General features: G+C 37.5%; 1 protein-coding gene across 1 annotated transcript in view; it reads right to left on the bottom strand.

Annotated features, from left to right (window-relative positions):
- The window catches only part of LOC145984877 (adhesion G protein-coupled receptor L2-like), a 101,203-nt gene extending 89,728 nt beyond the window's left edge, over positions 1-11,475 (bottom strand). The window contains exons 1-3 of the mRNA XM_083118252.1: positions 11,310-11,475; positions 4,037-4,150; positions 2,881-3,054 (exon numbers count right to left, since the gene is read on the bottom strand). Of these exons, the coding sequence (XP_082974378.1) occupies positions 2,881-3,054; positions 4,037-4,150; positions 11,310-11,475 (454 nt within the window). The remainder of the gene's footprint in view (positions 1-2,880; positions 3,055-4,036; positions 4,151-11,309) is intronic.
- Between the last annotated feature and the right edge of the window lie 1,210 nt (positions 11,476-12,685).

Below are 12,685 nucleotides of genomic sequence, written 5' to 3'. Positions count from 1 at the left end.
ACACCTTTTTACTGACTTCCTTGACCCTGGATGTACAGGGTCAAGGAAAACAAAGAAATGAGCATAATTTTCTCTTCGGTGAAGATGTTGAACCTAAACCAAAAAAACTCAAATAATGAATTCGACAATGTAAATTGATGAGATTTAGTAAATCATTTGATGAAGTGAACTAATTCTGAGTGGACTAATCACAAAGGACATAATCAGCTCAGATCCTATTACTTCTTCATGGTATGTGACGTAAAGTTTCCGCCCAACCGTTTGACGACGTTAGTGGTTATCGCATCTTCTTTTCCACAGCCTGTAGTACACATCCTCATCTAGACATTGTTCTTGTTCTGGTGTTTAATATCTGCATACTGCAACACTGTCGTTTTGTCATTTCACGTGACTTCACATTGAAGTGATGCATTCACTTGGCCGGTTACACGTCATCATCACACGCAAAAACTTCAACCGTTACCATGGTTTTGGGCCAGGGCTGGCCAGAATAGTGTTATTGGATTGTATTCATCTCGTTTCTTTCTAAGCGATACTCGAAAATAATAATTAAGTACAGAAATTTTCGTTTATTTACGTTTGTCTTCTCCAACGTTAATTCTATATGCATTTGTATTTAATGATTGTGATTTGATATGCTATAGAATTGTTCTTTACGTCTCTTCAGGCAAAGCAATGAAACGTAAGTAAATCTGTACACTGGTTGTAAGTCCACATACGATAGGAAATATAATTGATTATAAATCTGCGTTTAACTTTGAAAACCATGTTGTGTATCTTTTCTACCCAGCAAGCCCAGATGAGTGACAAAGAGTCTCATGTTCCCGACACAAGGAGCAGCGGACTAACTTTGTGACTGGTGTCCAACGGGAGGACGTTGCAATCTATCATTGAATTCCAAAGCCTCCACTGCTTTATAAAACGATGAACGATGTCTCCCACATACCAGCTAAGCGAGTGAAGTCGTTTTATTCATTTTCATCGGCTTGTCCTTTATTTTCACCCCGTGTTACCCGTTGTTCCGTTCGCGATTGTTGATGTAAAGATTACACGTGAGACTGATCATGTCGCAATATCAACAAGTGTTTAAGGAGGAAGTGCTGACGGCCGACATCTTGAAAATAATCCGCCATATTGGATATTTTTTTTATTTGATATATCTCTGTAACGGTGTCCCCTATTAACGTCCGGTTTTCTCAGAAATGTTCCAAATAGTGTAAACTTTCGTCATAAATCAATAAATGTATTTTTGAAAAATAAGAAATAGAAGTTTTGCAGAAAAACTACAAAACATTTTATGAGAATAACTGCGAGTTGAAAGACTTAATAATTCTCGAACCAAACAATGGTAATTTCTATTTTGTAAGCTTAAGAAGTGTTTGTTAGATGTCTTTATATGAGCTGAACCCCTATTCTTTTACATTTATAAATGTACCTTAAATAACATTTTAAGAGAAATACAGTTTACAAACAAGTCAACATAATTTCTTTAAAAAAGGAGTCATTGAATTTTATACAGTATTAAATTGTTGTATTGTTTGAAAGAAAAAAACACATCTTCATTGTAATTCATGATACAAAACTAGTGAAAATATCTACCGAATTTTTTTGATGTGAATCACTCTTTGGATATTTTCCTTCTTTAATCAGGTCTTCATATCCTTCACATTTAGATAATGTACAGTGTGTCCACATGAGACATCCCTGATTTTAATTACAATTGTGAGGAAACTCTTCCTCATAGAGCCTTGCTGTTTGTGGCATTATGTAAAGCAACTCAAAAAGTTTATTTTTTTTTTAATTTAGTGCACTTCTACGTGGGCTCCTTTCGAAACCCTCAAAATGTCTAGCCGATAATCGATCTCGACTCATGTGCGCACTAGCATGTCAGGGGTGACGGAGTTCATGGCATTTTCAATTCTCCTGCGAGATACGACGGTCACATACAGGTGAAGTATAGACCGTGTTATACATAACCTCAAAAGAGGAAATCCAGAGGGAGTTATGTCCCGAGATCGCAGTAGCCACCTGATTGGTCCATTGCGTTCTATCTGCGTCGGGGCGCAGATATCTATTGGCTACTCGACTGAAAATATATTTAAAGATAGAACAATTAATGCTACCAAGTCTCTTGCTATTAGCAAAAAGTCAATGATTCGAGACTTTGCTGCCGGCCTGTGATAAAGATGCACGTTTTTGGCACAATCCTCCATTTTGGGACATATTTTATAGTGTATTTTTCATTCAAATGCATTAAGTCTTATATTGTTATAAAGTTTATGAATTGGGCTACCACTTCTATTCAAAACGATTTTCTGTCATTTAATTTATTCAAAGGTTACAAGGCAAAAACTTGAAAACGTGCTAGAAAAATTACATATTTTAAGGATTATTTTTTAAATTACGGTAAAACTACTGACTTTAGGGAAAAACTAAACAGAATCTTTTTCGTAGTCCATCCAACGAAGATCAAGACTAAAATAACATTTTCTGTTTACGACCATTGGTTACTGAGATATAGGTAGGTCATTAACTGGAAAGTTCGCAATATTGGACGCCATCTTGAATTACTCAAATTCCTCAATGTTGATAGAGTGGCATCAATCGGATCTGAAATTTACATAACATAAGCTTTCAAAAACAGTCAAAACATTGTATTCATACCTAAAACGACGTTATGCCACTTTTATGCATTTGGCACCCGGACTATCTATAAAAGAGAATGAATTCAATGCATTTTGGTAGCTCGTCATGTATTTTCAAAGGTGGGAAGTAGCTCCATGTCTATTGCAGTGTGACTAGCTCTGGAGCTTAAAGTGTCGACTTAAATATGATCATAAGCCAATTTGGCAATATGAAAATCATGCAATGTATACATACCTGGAGGGAAAATAGCCACGACATAATAGAGTGGTTGGGCAGCGATGGAAGGCAACCGGGTTTCAAAACTCATGAAGTTTTCATCCACTGTAGAGTTCCATTTTTTCCATACACCAGGCCGCTTCGTAAACGGTGGAACAAATCCTGCAGTCAGTATAGTGACTCCGTCTGAAACTAAATTCCACGATTAGCCAAACAAGTGAAATCGTATACAAACAAATATGGTACCACGAACTCTACACAGCATTTCTAACATGGGGAAATGTTTATTACTTTTTTTAAAATTAGTACAGTGCTAAGTTTTTGTTACCAATAAACGTTCGGTGGCGGATCCAGAAGTTACAGTTTGGAGAGGCGGATTTTAGTCGGGGACCTCTACCTCACCTCAAAGAGATTCAATTCTAACCTACACATGCACTGTTTTATATGAACAATATATCATACTGTAAGCAAGAACGAAGCTGTTCTAGATATTATAGTATTGTTTTGCAAAGACAGGGCTGGAATAGATTGTAATTATTGTAACGTTATCACAATTCCGTCAATTGCCGTGATAAACTGATCGAAAACATGTGAGGAGTACCTAATTGAGATGATTGATTTGGTGTTTTAAGTCCACTTTATGCACTGTAAGGCTAATCGGGAGTGGATCTACAGTTTGAAGTGGAATCCGAACCACTATGTGCCTCCACAGGTTATCGATCCAGGGACCACTTGATTACAAGGCGATTACGCTATTGGGGAGGCATGTGAGGAGTAAAGTGAATGAACAAAAAAGCAAAAACCAATTCTCTCAAGGAATTTTGGGTTCGATCCCCTTTTGATGCATTTTGCACACTGGTTCAAATCCAAATATAATCCTTAGATCCAGTCCCGATTAGCCTATCATGAACATAATGAGGCCTCAAATCAAACTTGAAAAAATATTCACGAGTCTGCTAACTTAGTAATAAGAGACGGAACATTCTTCAAAAATATGTCATAATAAAATAATATTCAAAAGCCTGGCAATTTGGAGGGGCGATCGTCACTATTACCCCCCACTTCCCTGGATCCGTGCCTGTAGACTTTTTCAAACGAATTGGCCAATGACAATGTTATTTAATTAACAGTAACATGCCATTGCTCCATTTAAACGTAATATGCTAAAAAATACCTTCGTTTCCGATCATTTCTGCAACAGCCTCTTCCTCCTCCTGTGTTTCTACGGAGAGAATATGACTTAGTCCATATTCATAGTTACAAAAATCATCAAGTTGGCTGATGGTATCTGCAAAGTAAAATAAATAAGAATTATAAATACTGTTAACAGAATACGAATAAAGGGGTACATGGCACTAATTCTTCCCTCCCACCTTTAAAATGCATGACTTTTGTCTGTAGCACCAAATTGTCTTGAATAATTAAAAAAAATTGCAGAAGTTTTTCTATTTGAAATTATAGTGAAGTACACGGAGTCAGATTGCGGTTACATATTGTCAGGTGGAGATAGTTCTCGCAGATTACGTGAGAGGACACTAGTGAGTGGGCAACGCACAGAGACATCTACACCGAGAGCGTGAACTACGTGCGATTCTTCGCAACAAGAAAGAATATTCACAGCACAAAGATATTCTTCATATTTTCAGTCAAATATACAGAACTGCTCTCAGAGCAAATAAATTATCATATTTAAAATTTCTTTGCACATGATGACATGTTTTATAAATATTGCCCAGTGTTTTGAAGTAACGTGTTGCAAGTAACAGTGACTTTTTAATAAAGGTAAATCAGTAAGTAACTTTTTTAAATCAGTAACTGTAACTTCAAATCTAATATTTTTGATCAGGCGACGAGTAGTGAAATTAATAGTTACTTTTACACTTAACATAACCCTACAGCTCTACAGCACCTGGCGGGCCTTGGCTTACCTACCGACTGCTGGTCTCCCTCCCACACTGTTCCGCCGTCACCTGTTATAGCGTGGAGGTCTCAGACCAGTGTTGGGGTGACGGGTGATCAGCCCGACGAACCCCCAGCCGTTATTGTAGGTCTTCTTGACCGGGTTACGCTCACTCACTCGGAGCTTCCCAATTTCCTCACGATGGTGGGTTGCCACCGGCCCTATACGTAGGCCGAATAAATTCCGACCAGAGCCGGATTCGAACCTACGCCGTCCCGCAGCGAACGATCTCAAGACGAGTGAACGCCTTAACCCGCTCGACTACGGAGGAGGACACTTTTACACTTACTTTATGTTAATTTCAATAGCAGTGAACAAAATTATGATTTTCTAAAGAAATGTACTAGTATCTATATAATTTGAATATTCACATATACATTTATTACAACAAAATATTTTGCATCGCGTATGTTTTATTACTTTAAATATTCATACCTCTGTATTTTCATGTCTCAACCTATGAGTTTTATTATATTTTAATGAAAATTAGCGTTAAAATTAGCGTGTCATCAATAAAGAAAATAGCAGCCGCTTACATGCAGTTCCCATTAAACGGGATGGGAGGGAGAAAAGGCACTCCCCACACCGCTAGAAAAGAAACATTGCTTCTGTTTGAAGTTATCATGTTCCTGCAAGTATGTCTTTCATTCGTACTTGTGATTATCGGTCCTTTATAATAATTAACGCAAGTGAAATTATCCGTGAGAAGTACGAAATTTTAGGCTGAAATTTCTTGGGGGAGCAACGTTCCCCCTTGTCTCCTTCAGACGTCCATGGTAACTGAATTACTTTTGCCCAAAGTAACTGTGAGTGAGTTACTTTTGAAGAGTAACTTTCCAAGATACTGATACCGGTATGTTAAAAGTACACTGCTCCACAAAACGTAAGGAACACCAAGGAAACAGATGGAAGCAAACACAAAAACATGGATCACCCTGTGTACCATTTTCCAATGTTGCTGGTCATTTTCGTTGCATCTGTACCTTACTGGTGTTCATAAGCCCTGATCAAGAGCATCCCAAACATGCTCGGTAGGATTGAGGTCCGGTGATTATTCAGGCCACTCAATACAGGCGATGTCTTCTGTTTCCAGGAATTCCGACACTATACGTGCGCGGTGCGGGCGAGCATTGTCATCCATAAGCAGGAACTCCGGACGAAATGTTCCACGGAAATTGCGAACTATGAACGAAAAAATTGTTGTTTTTTTCTCTTTCGGATGGGGCAGAAGCCTCAACAACCCCTCTCCAAGTACGCCAGTGTAGCGTGACAAAGCTTAAATAAACTTTGGACGATGATGTGCAAAATATATATTTTATTGTAATGTTATTCTCAAGATTTACAATATTCTATTATACTCTACCGATCTCATAATCGCTTGGTGTTCCCTAAGTTTTGTGGAGCAGTGTATTATAGGCATTTTCTACTCTTACGGCGGGCACGCTATCTGCTGGCAAGGGAAGTGGGGAGCGGGGTATAGGTAGCAGACCAACCAGACAACAGCAGTGGCAACGATAGTTGCGACGTCGAAGAGAGGAACTACTACGTGCACCTCGTTCTACAGGCTGCTGAGTTTTATATCGCACTGGTTTGGTCGCTTCCCCGCTCCCCACTTCCCTTGCCGTAAGACTGGGTAAGGGCTATAGTACAATACCCATGGTTAATGCAAACAATATTTTATGATAGAAACAAGAGTCTGTGCACATTTCACGAAATATTTTTTGATAGCCTTTACAATCCAAAACAGAATATTTTTCCTAACATGGTGACTACAGAGAATTTATATTGCTTAAAATTAAATTAACTTATATATCTTTTAAATAACTTTGATTTAGAAATAAATAACTTCCTTTCGTGATACATTACAACTGTTATATTTTTTCCTCATCTTCAAACTGAAAAAGTTCATCATTTTCAACAGATACAATCTTGAAAATTAAGGGAATTTCTTTTGTAGTATTAGTGCTTAGAACCATTCATGAATCGAAACTGCCAGCTTACTTTGTAGACTGCTAACTCGTAATAATTTCGAATCTATATTAAGGCTTGATTGTATTATTGTTTTTGTTGCCTCATCAATTTCATAAATTCATCATCCATTATTATCGTCGCGATTAACATAAGGAGATAGAAAAGCAATGTAAAATAATCGAGGTAGAATTAGGAATAAAGTAAGAGTCATTCCATGCCAAATCAACACAGATATATTTTAGACCCTTCGTTCTTGTTCTGGTTCGGAAATTACGTTCCAAAATATTGGTTTTCAATTGGACAGTAGCTATTAACCAGCGTGACTGATGTTCCAAATGTTCGTGTTGCCAAGTCGGCAATTCTGTTAATTGATTTTATCAAAACATGAAAATGCACTGGATAACTTGGGACAGTTTATTAACCAACTTAGTAATTGCATTTGAACAATAATAATGAAACATATAAACTGTCACTTAATATTAAGTAACATTTTCCATAATAATATTAATGCATTTTTACGTAACGTGAACACTCATTTAACAATCATATTATAATTGTTCCAAAATAACAATTGACTCTCTCTCTCTCTGCTGATTTCTTCAGTGGATTTAAATAACAATCTGAATTGTACTTTTATTACATTGGGCATTGTCTGTTACTAATTATTTCTGTGTGTCAATTTTCCCCCATTTGTCTGAGTTGACGATCACTCGGATCAGAGCTCAACAAGTAAAAATAAATAATAATACTTCTTCTACAAAATAAAATAGTGTTAAGCAAAATTACTACTAATGTAAATTAAACCATCACCACTACATACATCCAAATCCAGTCACATGTTGAACCCTTCCGTCACGGCAGGTGTCCAGTTAGACTAGGAGCTAAACGTGTGCCAGCTGGAAGTGAAGTGCTTCCGACCTTACACTGATATCAGTGGGGTAGGTGACGTAACACCACCACTGCGCCATCTATTGGCCTCTACATAAACTAAACTTTTCTATCGTTCAGCTAGAGGTCAAAATTCTAGGCAGAGCTATAATGTGCAATTTTCAATCTGACAATCTCCGATTTTCATGAAATTTGGGGAGTTAAAACTATGCATGGAATTTAGTAACTATGAAAAATTTGAGTCTCGTTTGTCTTGTAATTGTAAAATTATTCAAGGTCAAATTTCACAGAAATTGCCCTTTCTGAGCCCGTTTAGCAAAACTAAATGTGCTCTAACTCTGATCCTATTTGGCCTAGGAATCTGAAATCAAGTTTATTGTGCAGAGAATCGAACCAGCTTTCCAATGATGTATAACAAACTTACATTTAGATAAAAGGAAAATACAGGGTGTCCGAATTGAAACGCCCTAATTTCAAATACTTATATTAAACATAACATACAGGTAAGAACACTGTGGTAGGTGGTATATGATAGCTTAACTGTGGAAATTTTAAATAGGTAATGGATAGTAAGGATTCGTTTATTTTGTATCGTTCCAGGGGGTGGAAAGTGAAAATGACAACCAATGCTGAAAAAGCTCAAACTGTGTGGTGGTACGCAGAATTGGGATCCATTATTGCAGTATATCGATGGTTTCCTGCAGAGTATGACAGGGACCCTTCCGATGCCAAGATTTTAATTTTTATAGTTTGCTTTACTTTTCTTCGCTTTTTGTGCCACTTTTGGCTAATTTGGGAAGATGGAGATGAGTGATGACAGGTTGAAATTGATGAATGGACACTCAAAAACATCCAGGCCCAGGCCGGGATTCGAACCCTAGACCCCCAGCTTCTTAGCACGATGTGCTAACAGCTCCGCCACGGGCCGATGCCAAGGGAATCAAGGCGTGGAAAGGATCTGTCGCTAAGAGACATGGTGGTGGCCGATCACGAACATCAGAGGAAAACGTTCAGCGCATTGCAGATGCATTTGCATGAAGTCCCAAGAAATCCGTTCATACGTCGTCACGTGAGATTGCTCTCCTAAATTTTGTGTACGAACGGATTTCTTGCAATAAATGGATCCCAATTCTGCGTACCACCACACAGTTTGCACATTTTCAGCATTGGTTCTTACTTTCATTTTTCACCCCCTGGAAGGATACAAAATAAACAAATCCTTACTATTTATTACCTATTTTAAATTTTCACAGTTAGCTACCATATACCACCTACAGCACTATTCTTACCTGTATATTATGTTTAATATAAGTATTTGAAATTAGGGCGTTTCAACTCGGACACCCTGTATTGTCACGTGACTTTGAGCTTTGACCTTGCATATCTCAAAACATATCATTATCATATCATTCGCACATCAATCTATACTCAAAAATATGTGAAATAATCAAACCGGGACTGCAATGGGAACAGAAAATACAAAATAATATGTACTACAGCTATATGACAGATAAAGGCCTCATTACAATGTACTAGGGTGTGTCAAAAATCCCTTAACCCCCCAAAAGTAAAGGAGTTATGCTGGGTACAATTGGTCATCATAGAAACATGTTAGGCCCAGGGGGAACCATAGTTGTGTGTGTCAAGCGGAGGTCCGCCATATTATTGGCCGCCATAGTGAATTCAACTCAAACATTTTCAATGGAAAGGGGGTGATGTGACATATCATATCAGGCTAGAATTTCCGAGAAATGCAGTGGAGAAGGTATTTCCAGCTTATCTTTAACCGGCAAAAAGTTATGATTGAATATTTTTAAACAATTTATCCTTTTCGAGGTGCTAGAGAAAAAGCATTAGAATGCCTCTAACATGTTAGGAACGCATCGGGATCACACTGACGCTTTCGAATAGTTGAGTATTGTGAATATTGTGAACGGTGTCTCAAAATGTGACGCTTCCTTTGGGATGAAAAGTCCTTCACAGTGACGAGGCTAATTTTATGTTCACGGTGAATTCAATAAAAATAATATGCAAAACCTGTGATCTGTTTATCTACATTGGACAGATCACAGCCGAATTGCTGGTGCTGGTAAGCTAATGGTGTGGTATGGAGCATGCAGAACGGGATTGGTTGGTCCCTTTTCAACGACGGAATCTTAAATGATGAGAGCTACTTGGAATAGTTAAGTGAACAGGTTCTTCAGCCTTGCTTACGGAATGCGGTACATTGTCTGGAGTTTTTCAACAGGACAGAGCGCAACCACACTATGGGAATATTGTGGTAGTTTCGTCATGGTAAATTTCCCGCAGATAGATTTGCGGCCGAGACCTGTTGAAAGGCCAGTAGATTCCCCCTTCGGACTTTTATCTTCAGAAACATTTGAAGGCAATAGTATATGCACTTAAAGTCCGTAGTATTGCCATCTGATGGAACCTTCGCCACTGCATTTCTCGTGAAATTCTAGCCTCATTTGATATGTCACATCACCCCCTTTCCATTGAAAATGTTTGAGTTGAATTTACTATGGCGGCCAATAATATGGCGGACCTCTGCTTGACACACACAACTATGGTTCCCCCTGGGCCTAACATGTTTCTATGATGACCAATTGTACCCAGCATAACTCCTTTACTTTTGGGGGTTAAGGGATTTTTGACTCACCCTAGTACATTGTAATGAGGCCTTTATCTGTCATATAGCTGTACATATTATTTTGTATTTTCTGATCCCATTGCAGTCCCGGTTTGAATATTTCACATATTTTGAAGTATAGATTGATGTGCGAAATATATTTGTTTTCACGATGATGATATGTTTTGAGATATTCAAGGTCAAAGGTCAAATTCAAGTGACAATATTTTCTTTTTATTCAAATGTAGGCTTGATAGATATCATTGGAAAGCTGGTTCGATTCTCTGCAGAATAAACTTTATTTCAGCTTCCTAGGCCAAATAGGGACAGAGTTAGAACACAATTAGTTTTGCTAAACGGGCGCAGAAAGGGCAATTTCTGTGAAATTTGACCTTGAATAATTTTACGATTACAAGACAAACGGGATCCAAATTTTTCATACTTATTAAGTTCCTGCATAGTTTCAACTCCCCAAATTTCATGAAAATCGGAGATTGGCCATCTGGGCTGGGCTGTGTTGATTTCGTATGGAATGACTTGTATACTGCAAGCTGTGTTATTTTTCTCAGTCTAAAAGTTATTCACCGCGTATTTTGATATGGTAGCATTAATGCTTATTGAGTTTCGTTACAATTTCGTTTAATCTTTAAAAACATATGTTCATTAATAAAGTTTCTAGACAATATAAAAATTACTTAATTCCTGCTCTATTGGTTTATATTTTAATACCTACTACTTCCTCTGTCGAATAAAGTAGTAAGTTCTAGCCAATCAATTGCATAAAGAATAAACTTTTAAAGAAAATAGTTACTAGTTGCATGAACAGTCCGTTAGATTCGCTGATTAACTTAAATGTTGATCCATTTTAATGAACCGTTCAGAACAATACAATATAATATCATTGATAAGATGCGTAATTTTGTGCTCTATCGTGATCAACACTCTATTACATGTAAACACTTTTCTACTATAGTCATTGTTGTAATATTGACTTACCTTCTTTCATTGAACTCAGTGGGATCATCCTCAAATTGTAACAATGATTGTTGTAATAGGATTCAGTCTTCATACATTTCCTCTGCCAATAACCATGTGACGTTTTCAGAGATTTTGCTTCCAATGGCTTAACAAAATTGAAATTGTCAGTGTCAGTACAATACATGTTTCGTTGTAAAGAACTAAGAACATCTATTGAACATAGTTCCTTTATAAAGTTGCTGCAAAAATCAACCAAACAACTGCATTCTGGCAATTTATTCATTCGAGAAAGTCCGAGACATGTTCTAGCATGTCCGAAATCTAGCAACGTGTCGACGTCAACACCAAACCAAGTTTTTAAGTGCAAGGGGAGCGCTAATCTGTCACCGTTATGTATCACGAATACAAATAGTTGAAGTTCTTTTTCATCGTTAGTTTTTCGTAAAGAGCATAACACATCTGACTTAAAAGGCACTAATTCATTTTGCACATAATCTTCTTCTACACAAATGCACAATTTTGCATCACTTATGAAAACGGAATTCTCTCCACACTGCACAACACAACAGTCTAATCTTGGACCAAGAAATGGAAGATTCGTGACCATATGTCTGTCTTTTTCCAGCTGTAACATTGTGCAGCAGTCAATGTTTGCAGTGTATGGAATGTCTAATAAATCATTTTCAGTTTGTACAATATGAGAACTGTTTCGGAAAGAAACAATACACAAGAATGCAATGAACATTGTGATGTTGTTCTTCATGTCGGCGTAATGGAGTGAAACACGGCATCAAATTTCTCGCACCACCACTTTGCAAATCGCTTTGCGTAGTGTTTCCACTTGCTGCCGCTTAAAACAGGCTGACTTTCAATCTCGGTTCTTGTGCAATATTCCATTATCACGTAAAAAAGGAGTCGATAATGGACTTTCGCACTTGAAGTCATATGGCGGTTTCATTCATAAAGTGTATGTTGTCACAGCTAACAACAGATAACAGTGTTGACAAAACATGGTATATTTTTGCTATGGAACAATCACCAAACATCACCTGCGTTAAACAAGAACATCTTTAGCAAATGGGTGATCATATCATGTTCAAGGACTCCTTAAACAAGCCATTAGGAATTAACTTATTAGGGTAATGTTGAGGCAACAGATGTAAAGTAAACCTCAGTGTTTGCACAATCAAACACTATACGCTTTCGCTCCTTAAAACCTTTTTGGTTATGTATGGTGCATAGGTGTGTGCACGGGGGGAAGGGGGCAGTTGCTCCCTAATATATTCACTTACAAATTCAGTTTAGAGTGATTTTATGGCTGTTAATAAACAATATTATACTCTTAAAAAAGATGACGAATTTTCAAGCCTCTGAAAGTTCCAAGCATCGTAGGG

Source organism: Lepisma saccharinum, chromosome 3 (assembly GCF_977018435.1).
Source record: "Lepisma saccharinum chromosome 3, izLepSacc3.1, whole genome shotgun sequence".
In the NCBI taxonomy this organism is placed as follows: Eukaryota; Metazoa; Arthropoda; class Insecta; order Zygentoma; family Lepismatidae; genus Lepisma; species Lepisma saccharinum.
The sequence above is the reverse complement of the archived record's forward strand: the minus strand, read 5'-3'. Positions and strand labels throughout refer to the sequence as shown.